The following is a 25,872-nucleotide window of genomic DNA, read 5'->3' on the forward strand; positions in this document are numbered from 1 at the left end:
AATTAAAATGAATATAAATAACATTTCAATGGTCGTGAATGTGATTCAGCAGCAAAACATATTGTTGCACAAGCTAATCATGTTGTTGGACATGGACGATGATGATGAGGATAGCTTTGACGAGGAGGAGATAATAGATAAGATAAGTAAAACAGCTAGAAGTTAAGCCCAAACACTTTGCGATTTCAGCTTACCGTCTGGGAAATATAAAGCATTTCAATGCTTTTCAAAATAGCAAAGTTCTTTACAACCAAACGTAAGATACTAGAGTTATGTGAAAAAAACAAGCGCTACCTCTGAAAATAGCTTAAAAAAAATACCAGATTTCAAAAATTCTTCAAAAAGAAGTGCTGCCATAGAAAAAAAACCATAATTCTTTAAAAAATTTTAAAGCCCCATATCTATCACAAAAAGTCGGTTTGGATCCTTGAGGAAAAACAAAGTTCGATTTTGTCGAGTAGTGCTATCAGCAGCAGCAGATGGCGACGCCTCCCGTGCCGGACACCGTGAAGAAAAAATGTTTTCAAAACAATATATGTTTTATAAATATGAAAATTAATAAAAATAATAAATTATAATATCCATATAATTGTCATTCATATAATACTGCATTAGCTAGATTCTATTTTTCTTCATTATTAAAATATTTCATTTGGTTTTTTGTTCTCTTATTGCAATGTTTGCTTCTTGTTTGCTGGCAAATTATATCAAATTAATATCTTTTTCGAGGTGGGTCAAAACATACCAAAAAAACAAGCATATACTTCGGATACTTTTCCAGTATATACCGACCATTTTGTTTTTTGATCTGAGTACTGCCTTCCGTACAGAGCCTAGATAACAGTTTTTGCCGTAAAAAATTTCTTATCGGTTTCATACGAATATCAACCCTGATTCTGTTCGCTAGGTGTTTTTTTCGATCTGAATACTAGGGTTAAAGTGATAAAAAACAACAAATATAGCATTACTTACAAACCAAAACACAAGATGGCCTCCCTGGCCAAGGAGAAACTTCTGGCCTCGGATTCGAAATATGCTAAAGCAAAAAAAGCAAGATTAACTTCTAAAAGAAAATCTGATAATCACAGTAAGCCCAGTAGTGAATATGAAGAAATGGAGGTTACTGAGGCCGATACGATTGGATCAAAACAAGAATCTGGAAAAAATAATTATGTTGAACAAGTAACAAAAAATTTTAAGGTTAGGTGTGAAGAAAAAAATATGGCGACAGAAATTTCATAAATTTCTGGAACAAAACCGAGTATGGAAAAGAAAACAAACGTAGCTCAAGGAAAAAATGTGAATTATTTTATATATTTTACGATATTTTGCGATGAAAAACACAAGGGACCCTACATAGTTTATGTAGACAAAATTACTGGCAAAGAAAATAAATCAAAAAGATTTCCCAATAACCCCCATTGATCTTAGTTGTATATTAATGAAACTGAAAGCTGACGGTGTTCTGACTGTGCCAAAGATAGGCTTTGGCAGATGCAAAATTGAATTTAAAAACTCAATGAGTGCCAATAATTTTGTGATGATTAATTTAAAGAATCATTGTTATGAACCTAAAATTTTTAATCATTTCGTTTATAAAACGGGTCTAATTTTTAATATACCAGCATCCATTTCTGACAAATTATTAGCTGAATACATCGACTCTCCGGTTCCTATTGAGAAATTGATTAGAATTAAAACAAGAGATAAGAATAACAAAGATTTATTTGTTCCAACATCAAGAGTTAATCATGTAGCTACATCTGTTTCTTGTCCTGCTAGAAAGCGAGCGTATGCTATACAAAAAGGTATGACGGTGGAAAATTTATCTAGATTGGAGGTCAAAACTAGATATCCGGCGCTGTTTGGCAAGACGGAATCAGTTGATATTTTTGATCACGATTCTTTTCCGCAACCTTTTTGGCAAAAATCGACAAATGAAAATATACTGTTACAAAACAACATGTCTTCCACGGCAGAGACTGTACATTTTAAACCCTTTAACAAAATTGTTAAAAACAACAAATATAACAATACGGAAAGTCTAAATGCACAAAACACAATAAAAGCTTGTCAGAATGTTTTAAGAGAGCATGAATATGTTCCAAGTGAATAATTCACTCCCACAACATCCAGAAATAATATACAACATGAGACGGCTCTTAACACAGCTGAAAAAAGCCTTAACAAGCTTTCTCTAGACATCTCTCATTTTCATACAGATAAAAACAACAATAATATGAATAAAGATACTAGAAAATTCCTAGAGGAACTAAATACAAAAATTTGCAAACAAACTGTAAAATTGATTTAAGTAAAATTTATAACTAATATTTATTAATTTCAAGACTCTTAATTTGATTAATTTGTTGTTTCTTCCATTTATATATCTATTATTTTCTTTAGCTCTTTTTTTCTTTACATTGATTCTAACTATCTCAAATGAAAATACTACAATACAACATTCAAAGTCTTACTACAAATAATAATAAGCATCTACTAGAAATTTTCTTGATTAACCATAACATTGATATTGCCATAATATCTGAAATTAATATCAAAAAGAATGCCATGTGTAGTTTATTAAATTTCAACTTTATCTGTAAAGAGCGGGAGGATGGTTGGAAGGTGTTGGAATTTATATAAAGAAAAATATACAATTTAAAATTTTGAAATGCAATACAAGTCTTGAAGTCATAGGTCTAAGTACAGAAAATCTCTCCCAAAACATAAATATTTTTAGAGTGTATTGTGCCCCTAACATCAACCTTCAAACTTATTATTTGGAGAGAGCTTTATTGAATTCAGGTTTTTTTTTTGCATAAATAATGGCTCTCCAACTTTTTTACCTAATCCGAATTATTCTTCAGCACTAGACATTACACTGGTAAATAAATCTAATAATAACATAAACTGGTCCGTTCAAAACTCTAAAATTTCAAACAGAAACCATTTCCCTATAATTATTGATATTTCGAACTACTCTATCAAACCTAGCAATACAATTTTACACAAAAGAGTAATCGAGGATTTCTCTAAGATAAATGTTAGCAAATTAGAAAACCTAAATAATTCAACCAAAAAAATAATCTCAAATAATACCATAAAATTATCTTTAAATAACAATTATATTCCTAAACGAGAAGGAAGTGTGAGTCGCTTCTAAAGACGCGACTCATTATACCCGTACTCAGTCAGTATTTACATTTTTGAGCATATGATTTTCAGAATTTAGAATAAAAAAAAAATTTTACATATTACATTTTTTTTTGCTACATCTGTTATTACATCTACATCTACAATGTATATTTTACATCTAACATGTAGATTATAGATATACTATTCATATTCTACATCTTTTCCGCTAGGGGTTGCTCGCGCACTGAACGCGGCAGAGTGTGCGAGCGAGAAGGAAAATGAGTTTCGTTGTCGTTTGTGGGAGCTGGGCAGGGGAAGCAACTGAAAATTAATTTCGTCATTCTGGCTATAATTATGATCCGATCTAATTCAGATTCAGCAGTCTGGTAGATATGGGCATCTCTACGATACTGCGTTTTAGTTTTATCGTATCTTCAAAATTGTGCCTGCCACAGATTTTCGTCCTTTGTGGGGGCGGAAGGGGGGCGGGGCGAAATTCTGAAATACACTTGTAGCAGTGTGATATCACATGAGTCTGGAAACCAAATTTGGTTGCCCTAGCTCTTATAGTTTCTGAGATCTAGGCGCTCATGAGACAGACAGACAGACAGACAGACAGACAGACAGACAGACAGACAGACGGACAGACAGACATGGCTATATCGACTCGGCTATTGATGCTGATCAAGAATATATATACTTTATGGGGTCGGAAACGTTTCCTTCTCTGCGTTACACACATCCACTTTTACCACAAATCTAATATACCCCTTAACTCTTTTTTGAGTACGGGTATAAAAATACTGGGACGAGACGAGTGAAAGACTTTTTAGATTAAGAAATGCTAAGAGACAAAAATATTATAAAACTAAACTCTTTACGGACGCTTTTGAATATATTAAAGCTAACAAAACTCTAAACAATTACATATATAAGATCAGAAAAGATAACATGAACACACTTTCCGATGCAATTTAAAATCCATCATCTCCAAAAGAAATGTGGCAAAAAATTAAAAGTCTTAAGTTATATAAACAAATCAAGCCAACACAAAAAGTACTTGGAATGATGTTGAACATCAAAATTTTCTTAAGCAAATCGCAGACATACCCAACACTAACTCTTGTGAGCATACTTCCATTCCAGAGCGATGGGACCATTCACTAACTAGAAATAATTTTAACTTAGATGAACTTTTATTTTTTCTAAAATCCAGAAAGCCCGGACCAGCTAAGGGAATAGATAATATATCTTATAAATCTCCCTAATCTCCCTTCCCTTGAACCAACAAGAAACCCTTCTCTCATTATTAAACGAAATTTTCTTCAGTGGAATTATTCCGAATAGTTGGCGAATAATAAAGGTTATTCCTGTACCAAAAAAAATTTAGACGCCTCCATAGTCTCAAACAACAGACCTATCTGCCTCCTAAGCGTTTTATTTAAAAGCTTGGAGGGTATGATAAAGATTCGTATGGAATCTTTTATAAATAAGCACAATCTACTGCCCAATAGATCTTATGCCTTTAGAAAAAACCACTCCACTGCACACTGCATAAATGATGTAATAAATAATGTAGCCAATTTCAAAGCCAAAGGCTTTCAAGTTGTTGCAGCGGTTTTGGATATAAGCAAGGCATTTGACGCAGTCAACATACCTCTGATGTGTCGGAAACTAATAGATTTGGAGTTTGACATAGACCATATTAGGTTTATAATTAGTTTTTTGGAGAAAAGGGTTTTAAAATGCGGCAAACAGAAAAAAACTGTTCACAAGGGTGTGTGTCAGTATTATCCCAATACTTTTTAATATCTATACATCAGATTTTCGTTCTATAAATGATGAAAATTGTATTCTATTTCAATATGCAGATGAATTTTTTATTTTATGCTTTCACAAAGTTTTTGATTCGGCTAAGAACATTTTAAAATAAACGAGAAGGAACGTGTGAGTCGCTTCTGGGGACGCGACTCTACTTATACCCGTACTCAGTCAGTATATACATTTTTGAGCTTATGATTTTTAAGAATTTTAGAAAAAAAAAAAAATTTTACATTTTACATTTTTTTGCTACATATGATATCTACATCTACAATGTCTATTCTACATCTAACATGTAGTTTGTACAAGTACCATTTAGATTCTACATCTCCTCCGCTAGGGGTTGCTCGCGCACTGAACGCGGCAGAATGTGCGAGCGAGAAGGAAAATGAGATGCGTTGTCGTGGGCGGGAGGGGAAGGGGAAGCAACTGAAAATTAATTTCTTCATTCTGGCTATAATTATGATCCGATCTGATTCAGATTCGGCAATCTGGTAGATATGGGCATTTTCTACGATACTGCGTTTTTAGTTTTATCGTATCTCTAAAATTGGGGCTGCCACAGATTTTCGTCCTTTGTGGGGGCGGAATGGGGCGGGGCGAAATTTTTAAATACACTTGTAGCAGTGTGATATCTGGAAGACAAAAAAAGCTCTAGCTCTTATAGTCTCTGAGATCTAGGCGCTCACCTTTACCACAAATACAATATACCCTTTAACTCTTTTTTGAGTACGGGTATAATATGGTTCAATATGGTATGCAGCAGTAAAAACTTAAGATTCAATTCGACAAAATCTACCGTAATTCATTTTAGTAATAGAAGACGTCCATTAAATATAGTACATAACAATGTAACACTAAAAGAGGTAGGTAAAGTAAATTACCTTGGTACTTCACATTGATGAAATAATTTCAAAATCAAATAAGAATAACATGTTTTTACAAATGCTCAGTGGATGTCACTTAGGAGTTAGTCCAAGCAAATCTTTAAATTTTTACAAAGCCTTTGTACGCTCCAAATTAGAATACTCTTGTTCCTCATTTGCAAACATTTCTAAGGTGGTATCTAACAAAATTAAAGTTCATATAAATTTTCATCTTAGGCGAGCACTAGGCCAAATAAAGTCCACCCCGGTAAATATAATTTACAATCTAGCTGCCGAACTTCCACCTGAATACAGACTAAAATTTATTACAGCTAAGGAGCTGGCTAAAGTTTTTGCCTATGGTCTTCCGGCGTCATCGCTTTTGGTCAGTTCTTTTGCGGCACGGAATACCAGCTACGCCAAAGTCTACAACTGGTTTAAAGACATTTTGAATGCAATTGTACGGATCACAGATGTACGTAGTTTTAACAGCAAAATTTCAACCGACACAGATTTTTTCAAGGGCTCATGTCCAAACAAAAAATTAACTCATTTAAAATCTAAACACTTCAATTTAATTTTCACGGATGGTTCAGTCACAGACAATTACGTGGTTTGTGCCTTTATCCATAAAGAATCAGGATCCGTTAAAAGTTTCTTTACCAACAAAAAGTTATCGTCACTCACAGCTGAGCTTTTAGCCATTAATAGGGCCATTGACTTTGCCATTTCCGTAAACTTTCTTAAAACTGCAATCCTCACTGATAGTCTCAATGGGATTTTATTATATTCCAAGCCATGTACACATAAAAGAAAACGAATTAGCTAATATTGCTGCTAAAAATTCTAAAATTAATGGCACATTCTTTATTTCTCGCTGGCCTCTTAAAGACGCCATCACAAATATTTGTAATAAAATTAAAGAAGATTGGGAAAGAGAATATATTACTTACGCCACGGAAAGAAATAAAGTTTACACAAAATTATTTTCTTATATACGGGGCAAACCATGGTTTAAAGACAAAAACTGTAGTCTAAGCCATCTGGAAATCAATCAAATTAACAGACTACTAAGTGGTCACGGAATAGACAAAGTTTCGCTTACTAGTATGAAAGTAATAAATAACAATTTATGTGATTCCTGCAACCTACCAGAAGACACTTCACATATAATTTGTATATGCCCCGCTTACTCTCAAGAAGGAAATCGTTCTCCAGTACTCAAATCCTATTCTTATATACATCGTTTCTTTGAAAAAGAAATACAAATATGAAATACAAGTATGAATTGTTGAATTCATACGCATCGCAAATATCAAATTGTAAATCAAGCATGCTAACCATTTACTAACAAAAACGTCATTGCATGAGCACCATACATACACTTCCAGTCATCATATTTAAAAGTTAAAACAATTAATCAAGTCTTTCAAGAAAACAATCAGGAGGTGGCGTTAACCCGTATCAGACGTGGAGGCCAAATAAATCTTTCAACTAATCACTCTTGAAAGTAACTTAATATCACAAAAAAAAAAAAAAAAAAAACTAAGTTGGCATGAAGAAACATAATTTTGTTTATATTTTCTGGATTGGTAGATAACACTACTCGACAAAACCGAACTTTTTTTTTCCTCAAGGATCCAAACGCGATCAGATACCAAATGTTCAACCCTTGTTCGTTTGCTTTGTTCCCAATTGGCAGTTGGGCCCGCCGCCTTCAAAAAGGTATTTTTTGTTCATTTTTTAGGTTTGGTTAACGAATTTTAGCTCCAAAGTCTCTCCATAGATTTTATTGAGCGATACCTTAAACGACGCAAAATTAACGCACCTATACACAAAAAATAGAGGACACAAGATATAATTTTTTTTCGACTTTTTCTGAGTTTTTAAAGTCAAAATTTCGTAAAAAATACCCCACAAAAATCATCATTTTTGCATTTCAATGCTTTATATTTCCCAGACGGTAAGCTGTAATCACAAAGTGTTTGGGCTTAACTTCTAGCTGTTTTAATTATCTTTTCAAAATAGCAAAGTTCTTTACAACCAGACGTAAGACACTACAGTTATATGAAAAAAACAAGCGCTACCTCTGAAAAAAGCTTAAAAAAAAAATACCAGATTTAAAAAATTCTTCAAAAAAAAGTTCTGCCATAGAAAAAAAAAAAATATCATCAAACCATTTCTAAGTCCCAAATCTTTAAGAAAAAGTTGGTTTTGTTCCTTGAGGAAAAATCGTGTTGACCAGTGTAATAGGCAACACTTTTCGGTGATCAAGTTTCTGGCATCTGAAAAAGCTCGTTCAGAAGCCGCACTACTCGCTGGTATGGAAAATATTTTGCAGCTTGTTTTATGCAACAGGGGGAAAACATCTTTGTGAAAATTCCACCACGCTAAAACAGTCGGGTGTGTATATTATTTTAATGTTGATGTATCCTACTATTTCCTGTTCTGCTTGGTCTTTGTAGCTGTCTACTTGGCGTACTTCAATGTATTCAGAAAATTCATCTTCTGTCGCAGGCTTTTCAGACGCTTCTAACACAGTGTCTAACAAAAAAGAGGTCATAATTTGTTTACAGTCATTAATGACTTTTGTTTTTTCGGTTGGTGAAAATATTATTAGTTTGTTCGTAGGTGGGAAAAGAAAAAGAGATATGTTAAATTTGTTAAATTTGGAAGTACTGTTGATAAAATTTGTGTTTTAAGTGCGGCTTTAAATGATTTAATTATGTTATAATCGTTGCTATCGGACAGACAAGTTTTCTTTAATTTGTTTATGTTCGGAACTATCAATTGTATGGTTGGACGTTTGCTTTCGAAGACTTCTAACAGACGGAAAACATGACTTAACTGATTTAAATTTATTCCTTCCATCCTAATTATCTGATTTTTCTCCATTAAAATATTTTGAATGTCAATCCAATTAATTTCGATGGATTTCAACAAATAAAAAACTGTATTCCAGCGAGTTGGGCAAAAACTTTTTAAAGACAGCCCTAAGGAAGAGTTTGATCCAGACTTCTTAAAATATTTTACAAGCTTGCTGCAAACAGTAACGAGTTCCCCCATCTCAGAAACAGCATTGATGGCCTTTTCAACTGAGTTTTTAAGCAGGTGGTTGATGCAATGAATTTGTTCCATCTTGTTAAAGGCTTTGATCATGTTCGAACCCCGATCTGTTACAATTATGGGATTGTCCAGTTCAAGATCGCATCCAAAGACTTTCAATATCTCTCGAATTTTTTCACAGATATGAAAATCTAGTAGATATTATAAATACAATTAAAATAAACTTCAGCAATTTCTAGATTGGATGATAACAAACCTGTGCAGGAGCTTTCTCGCATTGACTTCATGGCCATAAGGCGATCAACAAGTACTCCTTCCTTTACATAGTGAACGGTGAAGGACAAATAGGATGACTTTAAATAATTATCCGTCCATATGTCACTGGTGATCGAGTACCCGAAGCATTTATATTTTTCTATTTCTGCTTTTATTGGACCAAAGTGCCTCTCATATATCATAGAAATATTTCGTAACATTTTTGTTGGATGGGGTAATAACTTGTCAACGTCTACATTACCACCATAGGTTGCTCCAACTTTAATCAGAAATGATTGAAACTTTTTGAGTCCGGAATCGTCAATAATTTTGAATGAACGGCAGTTCTTAACAACCCATCCGGTTATTACAGCAACACCCTCCTGTTTCGTTTCGGGATTTACATAAATTTGGGTAGCGTTGCGTAATTTACTTGAGTTCATAATGTAACATTTATGTTTTACAAGGTTAGATGTGCTTCCCGCAAATTTAAAGGTAGCAAAGCACAGCTTACGGGCTACAAGCTCATCGACTTCCTCTCCATTTTCGTTTTTAGTTTTTGAGAAAAATTCCCAAACTTTTCTTCTGCCCCTCTTCTGAATTAAGCTTGAAGCTTGTCCTTAACATCCACTGATATGGCTTGAACCTACATATGTATATGTCGGAGAATAATGAGTTTAAGAGAAAATCTATGTGACCAGTGTGTTTGTGTTTGATTCTGGTATCAACCCTGTGTGAACTGGATCGAGTGTGGTTCTGTATGCGTTGCTTAAAATGAGTTAGTCTGTGAAAGGAGCAACAAGAAATGGCTGCAGAAACTCGCTACGCTGGTCCATGGCTGAGAGACAGATCATTAATCGACTCGGCTATTGATGCTGATCAAGAATATATATACTTTATGGGGTCGAAAACGATTCCTTCTCTGCGTTACACACATCCTATTCGACCACAAACCCAATATATCCATAAACTTTCAAGTAGCGAGTATAAAAAATACATATTGTGTACAAAAATTCTTACCGAATCACCGGCGTTTGTTTCTCCACACATTTTTTTTTTGTACCTCCGGTCAGCTCAAAGGAAAGTGAAAGAATGCATAGACTGTACGGCAAAAATTCGAGTTATTCGACCTCGAGGATTGTCTTCCTTCCAAAGGCAGGAAAATGCAGCCATATGAGCCCCAAGGATTATTGACCGATAAGCCTCACCTCCTTTCTACTCAAAACTCTAAAAAAGCTGCTGGATCTACACATCAGGAACGATGTAGGGGGACAGATGTCAACCAACCAGCATGCCTACACCAAAGGGAAATCGGTAGAGACGGCACTGCATTCGCTAGAGCCCTACATAATAAAAAGTATGCTCTAGGAGTATTCGTAGACATATCCGGAGCATTCAATAACGTGAATACGAACGCGATAATGGACCGCCTAGAAGCGACCAACACGCATCCCGCTATCAACCTCTAGATAAAGAACATTCTAAGTTGTAGACGGGAGTATTCAGAGTGGGGCACCGCTTCCATGGTGAAAGGGGCGCACAGAGGCACACCTCAGGGTGGGGTCCTGTCGGTGGATCTATATCTCGGTGGTGCGACCGACTCTGCTGTATGGAGTCTTAGTGAGATGGCAAGCGACAAGAAAAGACGAAGTACAATAAGATTATGGAAAGGACCCAGCGGCAGGCACTGCTCTGCATTACGGGGGCGCTGAGGTCAACCCCAAAAAAGCACTCGAAACCATAATCGGAATCGATCCCCTGGACATCCACGCTCAACTGACTGCAGGAAAGGCGTCACAACGCTTAGTAGCATCAGGAAACATGTCTCTACAAGGATTCGGGCCCAGTTCAATTGGCCGAGACATGACCAGTATATCTAACCACATGATCCTCCAAACTTGCCTGGATGTAAAGACAACCTCATTTATGGGACCCGACGATTGGATCTCAATATCTACACCGACGGCTCCAAGATGGAAGGAGGAGTAGGAGCGGGCATATACTGTACAGACCCTGAGATAAGGCTGTCCTATAAGTTACCGGGCCACTGCAGCATATTCCAGGCGGAGGTCTACGCCAAACGGAAAGCCGCGGAGGCAGCTCAGTCCATCGATCGATCACACGGCGTGGTCAACCTGTTCGTGGACAGCTAGGCGGCGATAAGATCCATGCAGTCGTCAGCCGTCAGTTCCAGAAATGTCCTGGCGAGCAGGGAGGCATTAGACAACCTAAGCACGACAAAGTCAGTGCGGATCTATTGGGTTCCCAGCCACCAGGGCATCGAAGGTAACGACAGCGGATGTACTGGCTAAGGAAGGCGTCGGGCTGGCGATTGACAGTACCGAGAACGTGCCTGTCTCCCTTAGAACGCTAAAAATCTCTCTGGAGAAACGAGTGGACACGAAGGCCAGAAGCAGGTGAAAGAGTACCACCACCTGAAGAATCTCGAAAACCATGTGTAAGGAGTTCAATGGTAAACTTAGCCACTTCATACTGCACCTCAATGTTAGTGGGAATACTCTCAGGTCACTGTCTGACTGCAGCGTACGCAGTTAAACTAGGCATCACCAACAGTGGCAACTGCAGGAAATGCGACGAAGCCGGGGCTATCGAAACACTGGAACACTTCATATGCAGCCGCCCGGCGCTATCATCGGCAAGGAGAAAATTCCTGGGTACCGCGGGGATGGCATCACTGGAAGAGGCCTTTTAGAGGACACCAAGGGAACTTCTTGCCTTCGCGAAAAATACCTCGATCCTCAAGGACTTCGAAACCTCACAACAGAAGGTTCATGCACCACAAAGCCAACGTCTGCAAATACCCTTGCCTTTTAAGATCGACCCAGTATTGTTGGGGTCGTCCTTCGAGGTCGCGAAACGTCGTTGCTTATCGTTAGAATGACGAACGTTAAGAGAGAGTGAGCTGAGAGACATGTATCTCAGTTTCATGAAAGAATTCCGCCAGGACCACATTATTTTATGCCACGCCAGTGCGTCCTGAGGCCTGATGTAGTTCCACCAAGCTTTGAGTCGTTTTTGACGCGTCGAGCAAGACCACAACTGGGCGGTCATTAAATGATTTACTTATGGTGGGACCTACTATTCAGAGGGAACTATTTTTATCACTCGTTCGATTTCGGGTGAAAGCATAACGCTTTAACGGCAGACGTTTCGAAAATGTATAGGCAAGTGGATGTGGCCGAAAAATACCGGAATTTCCAGCTCATCGTGTGGCGAGAACATCCCACCGATCAGTTGCAAGAATTTCGGTTAAATACAGTTACCTATGGTACGTCCGCAGCACCTTTCCTTGCCATTCGTTGCTTGCACGAGCTCGGTGTTCGCCACAGACACACCCCCAAGATGGGTTCTGAGGTGATCTGCAGTGATTTTTATGTAGATGATATGCTGACAGGAGCCGATGACATAGACACGCTGAAGTCGATTTGCGATCAGGTGTCTGAGATTCTTGGCTCCGGAGGGTTTCAGCTTTCGAAATGGTTTTCGAACCATCCAGAACTAATGGATGGAAACAATGAGGAGAAATCCCTATCATTCAATGATGCCGATTCGACCAAAACATTGGGGATGATGTGGAGTCTAAGAGCGGGTAAGTTCCGGTATCACTTGGAAGATAGCTTCACAAACTTGAATCCGACTAAGCGCACCATTGTGTCAATTAGTGCTCGACTATTTGATCCACTAGGGCTACTGAGTCCAATCAGCATAACAGAGAAAATGTTCCTCCAGCAGCTGTGGCAGCTTCAGCTGGATTGGGATGAAGCCATCCCAATGTCACTGCATACAAGCTGGGAGAGGCTAAAGCTAAATTTGTGTGGTCTTGACAAAATAGCCGTGCCTCGGTACGTTATGGCTATTGGGTGCTCGTCAATTCAAGTGCATGGCTTCGCGGACGCGTCTAGTCACGCGTATGGGTGCTGCATTTATATGCGAGCGATTTCCGAAGGTCCGGAACGTTCAATTGATCGATGGTAAAGCAAGAGTAGCTTCTCTAGAGACAAAGACCCTCCCGAGGCTCGAATTGTGTGCCGCAGCTTTATTGGCACAATTTTGGTACTACGTAAAGCTGGTTTTGGAAAATTGTCGAATCGAGAGCGTATTTTTTTGGACGGACTCAGAAATAAGGCTACATTGGATTAAAACCCCACCGTCGTCACTTGCAGAATTCATTTCGAATAGAGTAGCCATGATTCAAGAGCTGGGTCAGAGCATTACGTGGCGTCATGTCCCTTGGCTGTCGAATCCAGCGGACTTGGCGTCTCGCGGATGCGAAGTGCCTGAGGTCCTTGAGTCCATTTGGCTAGAAGGTCCGAAATTTGTCTGTGAGCCTGAGCATTGTTGACCAGAAAACCCGCATTTTTACATCCCAGATGATGTGAAGAGCTCCGAGGTGAAAAAGTTCTAATTGGCGTTGAGGACACGTTTTCAAATATAATCTTTTCTCGGTTTTCGATGTACCCCAAATTAATTCGAGTTTTTGCTTATGTATACCGGCTTGCTAATATCGGCACGAACAAGGAACGTTCCAGGGAGCTAACTGCAAAGGAGTTGCAGCAATCGTCCCTTAAGTTGGATACAAGGAACTTACAAGGAACGTTCCAGGAAGCTAACTGCAATAAAGTTGCAGCAATCGTCCCTTAAGTTGATGGAGCTGGTTTAACGAAGCGTCTTCTCTGAAGAGTTTAAGAAGCTGAAAAAAGGTCATACGCTACAGCCTGCAGATGATGGTCCCTTTTATCCAAAAAAGATCAGAGGATGGGCGATTGTTTTCACTTATCAGGGTTGGAGGAAGGCTGTTGCATGCCAATTGAGGCTAAGTTCCCGGTTCTACTTCCCGCCAAGAGTCACTTAGTCGAACTCTACTTAAGGAATCTGCATTTGAAGAATTGTCACGCGAATGCAAAGACACTAGTTAGTTTGCTGAGACATGAGATTTGGCTAGTCAATGCACGTCTAGAATGCACTCGCATAGTGAGTGCATTCACTGTTTTCGGTACAAACCTAAATTGATGGCTCAGATTATGGGGAATCTTCCAGCAGACAGGTTTAGGGAGGGTCGTCCGTTCCCGATTTGCGGGGTAGACTTTTGTAGTCTCATCAACGTCTCACTTCGGAGTCGAGGTCGTCAGCCGCTTAAAATGTACATCGCGGTATTTCTGTCTTTCGCTTCAAAGGCCGTCCATATAGAGCTTGTCCCAGACCTGTCGACTAATTGTTTTCTTTTGTCTTTCAAAAGTTTCATCGTAAGACGTGGCGTTCCGCTGAGGATGTATTTCGACAACGGGACAAATTTCGTCGGAGCCCGGAACGAGCTGCGGAGGCTTCAGGAAGCGTTCGAGGAGCAGTCCAGCAGCAGTCCAGCCTGAGGACGTTCACGGCGGAGCAAGGGATGCAGTGGAGGTTCATCTCCACGCGAGCACCGCACTTCGGCGGTTTATGGGAGGCGACCGTCAAGTCAGCGAAGCTCCTGATCGTGCAGCACAATGCGGACGCCGCGCTCACGGCGAGCGAGGTGAGGACTGTGTTGGCCGAGGCCGAGGCCGAGGCCATAATGAACTCCAAGCCGCTCTCTCCAGCCAGCACGGATCCAAACGACGGAGAGGTGCTTACGCCACTTCACTTCTTGATCGGACAGCCTCTTCGCTCGCTGCCGCAAGGGTGCGAGTCAGACGGACGGATCAGCGGTACCACCTTTACCAAGAGGTGGAAACTGCTCTCAGAGCTCAAACGGCGGTTCTGGCGGGCCTGGTCGAAGGACTACGTCCACAACCTACAGGGACGCAGCAAATGACAAACCCTAGAGCCCAACATGACGACGACCATACGCTACCGCAGCGGTGGATCACCGGAAGGATCACCAGCGCGGTCGTGGGAGCGTTCGCCAAGGGCAGGGTGGCCGAGGTGCGGACAAGAGGGGGCGTTATTAGACGTCCAATCCACAGGCTGGCCCTTTTGCCGATGGTTTGAAGCCCGACGTGCGGTTGTTCAAGGCGGCCGGAATGTCGCTACACTATATGGTAGCCAATAATTACTAATAGTTAATAAGCAGAAAATAATAAAGTTTATATTCAATGTAATGTAGTTAATAAGTGATAGTTACGTTATGAGGTCCCGCCACTGTATCAGAAGCCAAGCAGCATGTAACTACAGCATATCCGACAAAGCTATGCGTGGGAATAAACCACTCGTAAAATTGACTTCGTTTCACACGGTTCACTCTTTTTGATCGACTTTTATCGCCACCTCAGATCCGGTCCGTCCCGCTAATCCCCGCTAATTTTCACTTAACTTTAAACTCTTTCTGACCATTGAGCGCCAGTTATTTTAAATCGGTTTGGTATAATATATTTATTTAATTTAATATTTGTTTGATATTAACCCGAGAAAATGTTGATAAAAAATATTTCCTTTATTAAATATATTTATTTAACATTAACCCGTGGCGGTGTTGAAGTAAGATTGTCCGTAAGGACTGATGATCTCCATGAGACTGAATTTACTTTATTTTATAATTAGTATTAATGCTGGCCTACGTGGACGCTCTCCCCAGCTGCAATTCAGCCCGCGTTAACTGACACACACATACATACACAGGAAACAAGCGAAACGAGAAGGAATGTTGTGAGTCGCGTCTATGGCCGCGACTCTATATTATCCCCGTACTCAGTCAGTATACTCAGTCAATATATATGAATGTGAGGTTTTATTTATGTGGTATTTTTAAATGCTTTTCAGCTAATATTTTTTTGCTACATCTGTCATTTAAATCTACATATCCCTTGTAGATTACATCTCCTTAGCTATAGGCCGCACACACACTGAACTAGGTGAAGTGTGCGGGCGAGAAAGAGAATGAGTAGTGATGCAGCGCTGGACAGGGTGGGGTTAGAAACTGAAAATAAACTTCTTCATTCTGGAAATAATAATAATCCGAACGGCAATCTGGTAGGATTGCTGGTTCTCTACGATATTGTTTTTTTCGCATTCTCGTATCTTAAAAATTGTGGATGCCAGAGATTTTCGTCCTTTGCGAAGGCGGATGAGGGCGTGGCAAAATTTGATTTTGAATTTGATTTGAAATTGATTCAGTGTGATATCGCATGAGTCTGGAAACAAAATTTGCGTGCTCTAGCTCTTATAGTTTCTGAGAATTAGGCGTCAAACAAGACGGACGGAGAGACAGACATGGCTATATCGATTTGACTATTGATGCTGATCATGTATATATATACTTTATGGAGTTGGAAATGTTTCCTTCTCTGCGTTACACACATCAACTTTTACCACATATCTAATACCCTTTGCACACTGAGCCCACACAGGGGGGAATGGTGGGAATTTTCGAAGGATGTGAAACACCTATTCACTCTGGCACCAGCCACCATCCATGAAAAACAGCTGATGCACACAATTTGGTAAGGCGGAAAATTTGTTTGTTTTATAATTAAAATTAATATTAATAATATTTTAATGGTTGTGAATGTGATACAACATGTAATCATGTTGCTGGACATGGATAATGATTATAACCGAGTTTTTGTGCTTTAAGCCTAGTACTCAGATCCGAAAAAACACCTCGCGAACAGAATCAGGGTTGATATTCGTATGAAACCGATAAGAAATTTTTTCCGGCAAAAACTGTTTTCTAGGCTCTGTACGGAAGGCAGTAAAGATCAACAAAAAAGAAGGTCGGTATATACTAGAAAATTATCCGAAGTATTTGCTTGTATTGCTGGTATGTTTCGACCCACCTCGAAATTTATATCAATTTGATATATTTTGCCAGCAAACACGAAGCAAACATTGCAATATGAGAACCAAAAACCAGTGTAACCGTACGGAGTGCAGTGAACACCTCTGGTCACACCACTGGGTGCTAGAAGAATATTTGACATTTTTTTTGCTAGCAAACAGTTTTATGATCTGAGTAATAGGCTGAATTGAGTACTAGGCTTGATATAACCAAAATATGTCTTTAAATTGCTAGTATGGAGACAGCTTTTTTGTAAAGCGAAATATCCCAAATAATTTAGACTGAACACAAATTATAGCCCGTAGATAAATTTATAATATCAGAGTCAAAAAATTTGTGAAATCCATTGCATGTCGTTATTTTCGTATATTTTTACAATTTCTAGGTGGACATGGGTGAAGCCGTTCGATATTTTTAGAACGTACAAATTTTTCTACACCTATCGGAAGAGCTGCCCTTCTCTAACACTTGGTGTTGGTTCTTCGTGGTTAAAAACGTTTCGGGATCTAAATAATTGTTTTTAATGCAAAATTTAATACAGTATAGGCATATTAGCTGTACGTCTTATACGTAAATGCTAAGCTATGTGCTATCTGCAATGATATGTGATTTAAGTTCAAAATATGCATGCGCAATTGTGTTTGGTTTACAAAAAGTCCCTTGTATGTATGTATGTACGTGTTGTGTAGTGCTGTTTGCGGCGCTGCGTACACAACACGTCGGGACGACAACTATGTATTGTATGTTGACTGCAATCTCAAGTGTAAGCGAGATGACTATTGCTACTAGAGAAGTTTTATACAGTCTCACAGATACAATGTGAGCTAGCGCGCGAGCGCTCTCGCAGCCGACTACGCCGACTATGACCATAGACGACGCAAGCATAGATAAAAAAAAAAACGAGCGGCCATACATATGTGGAATGAGTACATGATAAAGAATGAAGTAGTGCATATTCCATTTATAAATACATATGTATATAAACTACAAAAATAAATAAAGGTGCAGAATTTTATGAAATATGTAGTGCTTACGCTGTAGCTGTGTTGTCTAATAGTATAGTCTACAGTTTATTCGATACTTTGTTTTGTGTAATAAATTTGAGATCAAGCAGATTATTTAGATTGTCATTTATATTTTATATACCTATGTATGTATATAATAGGGCTAAAATGATTGAGACTGGGGATACAAATACAACACATAAATTAATTTAATAATTAATGGTATTTCAATAATGATAATATAAACATGAAGATAATACATTAACTCGTGTCACCCAAATTTCAAATAAAAAGTGGAGCCAATAATCGAAGCAATCATCATGCTTGCTGAAAGTATTTAGGTTGTCTAGAAGTGACTACCGCGTATAGTAATGGACTAATGCAAAGAAAAACATCAAAATTGATACGACTAATCGATTTTTGCAAATTAAACGAGTTTTAATTGACCACTGTCGTTGCCGGCTTAGAGTCATTAGAACCAGAAGATTTGAAAACTGTTGTGTTCAGGTGGTGTTGGTTTTTTTTTTGCCTTTTATCAGGATACGTCTAATGGATATAGATAGTTCTCATTAAAACGGAACAGAAAAATAAGAACAATTTAAATTGTAGGAATCTGAACCTGATCCCTAAGCCACAACGTTATGGATCTGGAAAATACCAATACAAGCGCTAAATTAAAAGCGTCAGCGACTGAAAGCGGCATTAATGGATCTGGATCACAAAATCAGCAGCTGTCATTACATGACGATACAGCAGCAGCTGGGGCTAGAGCAACAGCGTTCCAATACCAAGATGATACAAATGAGACGGCACTTGGTGTAGCGACAGTTATGCCAACACTTGCGACAACAGTCCTTGACCTTCCTCCACCTTCTGCTAATCTCTTAGAACAAGGAAACGTGACTTTCTCTGACTCAACAAAGCTTCCAACAGATGGAGAATCCAAGGTTAAACCTTCAACACAAGAATCGACTGCGTCGATTGAAACAGAAATATATACATCAGAATGCACTTCTGCGTCAGCTTCAGCCTGCCCAGTATCTGTTTCAATGGGGCCCAGTGCAAGTGATTTCGACTCCGATACGGAACTCTCGATAGTAGCTGCCGCAGCTGTGGCAGCCGTAGCTTCAACGGGGATGGATTTAAGATCACCATCTTCATCAACAACAGGATCTATACTGGCTTCTGGTGGTGCTGTCCCTTTAGCAAGTACTGAAATCGGATCAGGATTAGGAGCGGGTACTGTCAACACAAATGGATACAATGCCAATAATAGCACATCCAGTAGTGCTCACCTAAGTCTTAATGCAAAGCAACAACGTCAGCAAAAGCGACGACGTGAGCGTGCTCAGCGTCTGCAAGCGGAGCGAGATAGTCGGTGTAGTTCAAGTACCTTAAATGGCACATATATTGCTGGTTCTATGGGAATCAGTGGATGTAGTGCTGTTAGTCTCAATGTAACTGTTGCAGGAGCTGCAGGTCAAGGAATCGGAGTCATTACTACTGGTGCATCATCATCTGCTCTAATAGGTAGTGGACCGGGGGCAGGACCAGGCAATGGCATGATATATCACATAAATAGCGCGGGCAGCATGGGCGAGGACAGCAATAATTCCAACGGAAATTTCACCAGCAGTAGTAATGGCAGTAACAACCTTCTGCCCCCTACAGATAGTATTGCATCATTATTGTTAAATCCGCCACATTCCCCCGAGTGCAATTCCGGATTAATGGCCACGCCTAGTGACAGCGAAGGCGAATCCCTTGATGAGGATCTTCTTTCAACGTCATCATCATCAACGCTGTTGCTTCCACGTGACAAGCCACCACCCCGTCCTCCGCCTCCTGTTCGTAGAAAATTACCTCGCTCTCCAGTACTCGAAGAGGAAATCATCGATGGTTTTGCCATATTGGAGTTTAAAACATATGAAGATCTCGAGGTAAGTTTATTGCAAATTTTCGTCCCGTTCCAATACAAAGATTTATCACCTATCTTCAACCGAAAATACAGTTTGCTATTAAATTGGGTCAAAAACGCAAGGAGAAACGCCTATCCGCACTCGAAGAGCTAACGTCCACCTACTGCATTGAGGAAATGAAAATTCCAAAGATAATCGATACTGGTCAACCGCATCCTCTGCGTGCTACTAGTTTGTCCACGCTGACTGTTGTTAGTAACACCAATCTTAAGGAGAACACTCAGCTTCATCATCGCAATGCTGTCGTTATTAACAACAATATAAACCACAATTGTACCACATCTAATAACAAAATCAACAGCAGCTGTAGTGCGGTATACATGTTGCCCTCAGCAAGCACAGTTTCCGATACGCAAGCGGAATGTGTAGCACATTGGCGATCTGAATACGGACAGCAGCAAGACCAAATGCACTGCGGCAATAGTGTCAATATTAAAAGTAACATCAGCAATGAGAATCAAATTAGTAATAGTTGTAGTCAGCAAGTGAATCACGCCAAGCAATCAGACAAACAATTGGATGACGCTGGTACAGTAGCTAGCCTTACGAACAGTACAACTAATTTTCTAGAAAACGGTAACGATGCGCTCATGTTGGATATCAGTTGCTCAACGTTAACCGATGCAATTAATGAAAATACAAAAGATTGCATGAAGATGAGCATGATTAGTGCAAACTGTAAGATCGATGGCAATAAATCTCACAATCCACCTGCCAGCATTAATAATACTGATGAGTTAACTAGTAATGTTGTAACATCAGTCGATGTCCACAATAACAGCATGGAATATATTGGAAAAAAAAGCATAAAATCAAATGATGCTACTGCAGTAGGAACACCCAATAATCACAAGAGTGTGTGTAAAATATCGCAGCCGACGAAAGCCATAGAAGTAAGTTTCGTGTTTGCGCATTTTTACATCAAATGAATACATACATTTTTAATACAATATAGAAATCAAACCACTCTAAGGACTTAGAAGTTCCCACATCCGCTGCCTGTCACACGCTGAATATTCAAGATTTAACTAACGGTTCAGCGCAGGTCGTTGTTCCCACTAATAATAATAAAAAGGACAACGAACAAAATGATATTTTTATTGAAGTAAGTTTCAAGATATATAAATGTGCAACAATATCATAAATAATCATTTATATACCATCAGGCTCCAAGATGCAGCAGCAAGGGAGATAATAACGTATGTACTTTAAAAATGAAGGGCATCTATTTATACCCGGTACTCAAAGAGTTTAGGGATATATCGATAAAGTATATATATTCTTGATCAGTATCAATAGCAATGTCTGTCTTTAGTCCGTCTCAGGGACTATAAGAGCTAGAGCAACCAAATTTTGTTTCCAGACTCATTTGATATTACACTGAATCAAGTTGCTTTCAAAATTTTGTCGCGCTCCATCCCGCCTTCGCAAGACGATACGAAAAAACGAACAACACAGTATCCTAGAGAATGACCATATCTATCAAATTGCAGCATCTGGATAAGATTCTTATTGTTATTATAGCCAGAATGAAGGAGTTAATTTTCAGTTGCTAACCCCTGCTCTGCAGCCGCTACTCATTCTCTTTCTCTCGCGCACACTCTGCCTCGTTCAGTGTGCGTGCGCCCCCTAGCGGAGGAGATGAAGAATCTACACTGTAAATGTAGATGTATATGACAGATGTAGCTCACATATATACTGACTGAGTTCGGGTACAAAAGTAGAGTCACGGCCACAAAAGCGACTCACAACGTTCCTTTTCGCTTTTCATGACTTTGGCGACTATTTTTGGCTTACCAGCAATAAGTTTGCGCCAAGTCTCTACTGGAATCTCATACCACGTTTTTGGGTCAAACTCCAACAATTCTTTGGAGTTTTGAAACGAACTATTTGTATCGTATTGGTATTGGTTGTTTTAAGTCTCCCAATGGGTTATAGGCAAACGGGACAGTCGTACGTATTACAAGTGATCAGGTCAAAATAAGATGGATTTAAAAAAAAAAAATTTTTAAATATACCTTTAGCCAAGATTGAACCATTTTTCTCTTAATTTTTTTTTAGTTAAAATAGTTAAAAATATTAGAACGATTTTGTGGAAATAACTTTTTTCAAGAATCATATTATTTATAAGAGATAAAAGTAATAGAAAACGTGGTAAAAAAAATATAAAGAAAAAAAAGGCCGAAAAAGGGAACTTTTGCTTATTTGAATACGTTTTTACATCAAAGTTAATGAAATTATATATCCAATTGGTATATTAGTTTTCTTTCATTAAATTATTATATAGACACTGAATTTATTGTTCTCTCGGTGGACCTCGTTAGACAATTTTAAATTGGATTTTCGTCAGGAGACTTGGCCAACTCATAACTTTTACCTTGTTCTCTGTAAACCATGCCTTGACCAGTTTGACCAGTTTTGAGTCGTTGATTGCATAATGTCATCCAATATGTTTTTATACCTGAATGTGGTCATAGGATCAGTTATTCAATGTATCGACTCAATGCCATGCCAAAAAAAATCAGTCCCAGACCATTATACACTTGCCTCCGTCCTTAACCATTTTTTGTATACCGGACTTCGAATTCTTTGCTTTTGGGAGTCGTACACATCTCCTGGAGTCATTGCCAAAACTATTTATTTGTGTTTTGTCGCTTCAAAAAATATTTTTCCACTTTTTAGACCCATATGACATATTTAAAAAAAATTTGTTCTCGGAGTAAGGGAACTTTTCGGGCTTTACGTCCTGGTAACTCTGTATAAAGACTATATAGACTATATAGACTTCTCTACGAGGAACGGTCTGAGATGGTATTTAATTGCCAATTTTAGCGGAAATGGCCTTTTAAGACATGAAAGCATCCTGGCGATAAAGATGTTTGTAAAGATTTCTTCTTCTGCCGTCTTGGATTTTCAGTAAGCATTTTTAAGCTTAAGGCATTCTGAACAAAATATACCGAGTGTCCAAGACTTTTCACAATTTTACGAAGACTTTTCCATTATTTTTTAAGTTTCATGACCAAATCCATAAAAATTTATAAATACCACCAGTCTACTTATTATTTTGACAACACCAAAAATGCCCATCCAGCACAAACTTAAGCTTAGAATTGCATTCACTTTAATTTTTGATATCAATTTTTGGCAAAACTGTTATCTTAAAAAAGATTAACAATTGGCAGTCATGCTGTCATAAACATTCGAGATATTTCATAAAAAATCAGCACGATGCCTCTATACTTATTATTTTGACCAGTAGTGTATGTACTGACTGAGTACCGGGTATAAAAGTATCGCCGCGGCATATGCACAAGGCTCAAAAAGTTGCCCCTAATTTTGTTTTTACATAAAGGTTAATCATTTTTTTCTTCTTTCTAGTGTGATAATGTCTGCGGAGAGAATAAGGTGAGTTTCTTGACTATAGAATTATGTATTTAAACGGTACAACCTTATTTGTTATAGTCCATAAGCATGGTTTTCAAAAAGTATAGGGGTATTTTTAATTCGTTTAGAGGTATGTAACCGCCAGAACGAAACGTTTACAACCAGGGACCGTAATCATTATAAGCTACAATTTAAAAATCACACAATAATAATTGGATTATATAATAATTATTTTTATTAATTATTATTAATGATTATCCATAATAATTATGTTTGAGCAAAAAAAATAAAACTCAAAAATAATGATTAAACTTTGAGTTTTATTTTTTCGCTCAAATATAAAACTCAAAGTTAAATAATGAAAAAATCATTGGAAGCTGAGAAAATATTGATACATAGCCTTACTAATTAAGTCAAACGGAACGCATAAAACATGTTTTTCAATAAAAAAAAAATTTCTTATATTTTTATGAAAATATGTATACATTTTTAGGATTTTGAGGTAGAGCCAAGATGGCCTTGTATTTGTGCTTCTTAACTATATAAAGCAAAAAAAGAAATAATGTATAGGCCCAATTGGCCTATTAATTATTTCGTATAAATCAAAAACATGGCACACAAATAAAAATACGTACATTTTTATTAAAGCATGATTATTAAATTGTGGTAAAGCTGCTTGCTTTGTACATGCATGCATTTCCGAACTGGTTGCTAGTAGAAGCTTCGCTCGCCATACATAAGCTTGCATAGATATTGAGCGAAAATATAGGCGGAGAATCTTAGTAGTTGCAGAGCTTTAACAAACATTCAAAATTGTAAACAAAATGTGCGGTCGAACTGCCAGAAAGCTTTTAATGTTATGCACAAAATTTTGGCTCTAGATGAGCTTATCATGATCGTATTCTAGCTTGCAGTAAGAGCACGCCTGGATTCTGGAAGTGCTTTACTATGCCTTCCAATGCAAGAGATGATCTACAGGTGCGCCTCTTACCGGAGTCTTTGCAAAAACTTCTTTTTGTAAAATTAAACAAATAAATCAATTTAAAAAAAAAATTATATATATAAATTATTAAAAAAAAAAATTTCCTTAAAACATGTTTTATGCGTTCCGTTTGACTTAATTAGTAAGGATATGTATCAATATTTTCTCAGCTTCCAATGAATTTTTCATTATTTAACTTTGAGTTTTATATTTGAGCGAAAAAATAAAACTCAAAGTTTAATCATTATTTTTGAGTTTTATTTTTTTTGCTCAAACATAATTATTATGGATAATCATTAATTATAATTAATAAAAATAATTATTATCAATAATGATTATCCTAAAAACTGAAAATTTAAAAATTTTTGTGGATTTGCATAGTTTATCATTAGAGCAGACTATAGGTCTATTTAATTCTTCTGTGCGGCTACTTTAAGTGGATGATTTTTTCGAAAAAAAATAAAAAATAATCATTATTTACGGTCCCTGTTTACAACCCCTATAGAGTGTTAAAACATGGCCAGAAATAGCTTTTTCAAAATAATCTTCTAAAAAATACGTTTATTGTAAAAGGAAATCACATGTGATTTCGATCAGTAGACCAGCATCAAGGGCCGAGTTGATATAACCATTTCCTTCTTTCTGTTCGCCTTGTCTACGATTAGTTCTTATTAGAGATAGGCGCGGGCCTCCTTTTTTACGTCCGGCTAGACCCGAACACGTAAAATCAAATTTGTGGGCCCGAATATGCCCGGCCCGGTCATATTTAACATAGGGCCCGGCCCGGTAATGTCAACAATTATTAATTGCATTTAAAAAATTATATTTTTATTCTCAAATCCCTTGCTGCGACTTTGTACCAAGAACAAATCTTGAAGACGAGCCTAGATAGAGACCAGAAGAAAGAACCTATACTTATTTCGTTCTAGAACAATCATATATTGATCGCAGCTCATTCTGCATAGAACACATGAAAATAAACAAAATCATGTACGATGGCAGTATCGGTAATATGGTGTTGCAAGCCTCTTCGGGCATAATGGGCTTTCTGGCCTATCGGGCTTTCGGTTTTTAAGGTTGCGCACAAAGACCGCACGACTTCGTGCCAAACTCGATTATGAGGCACGAAGCATTGAAAAAAGTTTATTTCAAAAGTTTGACACGCCTAAGAAAGGTCGAAAATCCTTGTCATCTACAAAAAATGACCAAAAGAAAAACATGTATTCATTAAGAATAATCGCGTCTACCAGTTTGCCGGATCAGAATCAGATCGCATCAGTATTATAACCATAATGAAGAAAACGATTTCCCGTTTCTCTCCCTCTATGTCTCTCTCTCACACGCACGTACACTCTCTCTCTCTCTCACACACACGCACACTCTCTCTCTCAGACACACACACTCTCTCTCTCTCGCCCCCTGGCGTGAGAGTGAGTGAGTGAGCGAGATATAACAGAGTCTTCGTTGGTGTGAAGAGTTAAGGGGTATTGTATTTGTGGTAAAAGTGGATGTTTGTAACGCAGAGAAGGAAACGTTTCCGACCCCATAAATTCTTGATCAGCATCAATATCCAAGTCGATATAGCCATGTCTGTCTATCTGTC

The 25,872-nt window shown here is 38.1% G+C and overlaps 2 protein-coding genes across 9 annotated transcripts in view; both read left to right on the forward strand.

Annotated features, from left to right (window-relative positions):
* The first annotated feature begins 884 nt into the window (after nucleotides 1–884).
* On the forward strand, nucleotides 885–15,541 carry LOC111080054. 3 transcript variants are annotated; one of them, XM_041595893.1, is made up of 5 exons: nucleotides 885–1,200; nucleotides 6,063–6,093; nucleotides 6,158–6,300; nucleotides 14,404–14,679; nucleotides 14,744–15,541. In XM_041595893.1, exons 1-5 carry the CDS (start codon nucleotides 988–990, stop codon nucleotides 14,792–14,794), a joined length of 714 nt encoding a protein of 237 aa, XP_041451827.1. In that variant the 5' UTR covers nucleotides 885–987; the 3' UTR covers nucleotides 14,795–15,541. The 3 variants fall into 3 exon arrangements, with proteins under 3 accessions (XP_041451827.1, XP_041451828.1, XP_041451829.1); XM_041595894.1 differs by lacking the exons at nucleotides 6,063–6,093; nucleotides 6,158–6,300 and having other exon boundaries at nucleotides 14,744–15,537; XM_041595895.1 differs by lacking the exons at nucleotides 885–1,200; nucleotides 6,063–6,093; nucleotides 6,158–6,300; nucleotides 14,744–15,541 and adding an exon at nucleotides 11,463–12,756 and having other exon boundaries at nucleotides 14,404–14,703.
* Nucleotides 15,542–17,373: 1,832 nt separating this feature from the next.
* Nucleotides 17,374–25,872, forward strand: part of LOC111081552 (serine-rich adhesin for platelets) — a 55,024-nt gene continuing 46,525 nt past the window's right edge. Inside the window, exons 1-6 of one of the 6 annotated variants that reach the window (XM_041595900.1) lie at nucleotides 17,374–17,922; nucleotides 18,534–19,864; nucleotides 19,936–20,796; nucleotides 20,859–21,008; nucleotides 21,070–21,102; nucleotides 23,282–23,308. In XM_041595900.1, coding sequence (XP_041451834.1) covers nucleotides 18,566–19,864; nucleotides 19,936–20,796; nucleotides 20,859–21,008; nucleotides 21,070–21,102; nucleotides 23,282–23,308 — 2,370 coding nt within the window. In that variant the 5' untranslated portion in view covers nucleotides 17,374–17,922; nucleotides 18,534–18,565. Of the gene's footprint in view, nucleotides 17,923–18,463; nucleotides 19,865–19,935; nucleotides 20,797–20,858; nucleotides 21,009–21,069; nucleotides 21,103–23,281; nucleotides 23,309–25,872 lie in introns of all 6 variants that reach the window. The other 5 variants (XM_041595901.1, XM_041595902.1, XM_041595903.1 and 2 more) reach the window with 5 other exon arrangements.

The sequence above is a fragment of the Drosophila obscura genome, unplaced genomic scaffold (assembly GCF_018151105.1).
Source record: "Drosophila obscura isolate BZ-5 IFL unplaced genomic scaffold, ASM1815110v1 contig_87, whole genome shotgun sequence".
NCBI classification, from domain to species: Eukaryota; Metazoa; Arthropoda; class Insecta; order Diptera; family Drosophilidae; genus Drosophila; species Drosophila obscura.

Bases quoted from the DNA above. Each gene is read 5' to 3' on its own strand.
- LOC111080054 (XM_041595893.1), top strand. From the start codon at position 988: ATGGCCTCCCTGGCCAAGGAGAAACTTCTGGCCTCGGATTCGAAATAT. The intron at 1,201-6,062 runs GTTAGGTGTGAA...TTTTCATCTTAG, and splicing joins AAGTAACAAAAAATTTTAAG to GCGAGCACTAGGCCAAATAA. The intron at 6,094-6,157 runs GTAAATATAATT...AATTTATTACAG, and splicing joins GCCAAATAAAGTCCACCCCG to CTAAGGAGCTGGCTAAAGTT.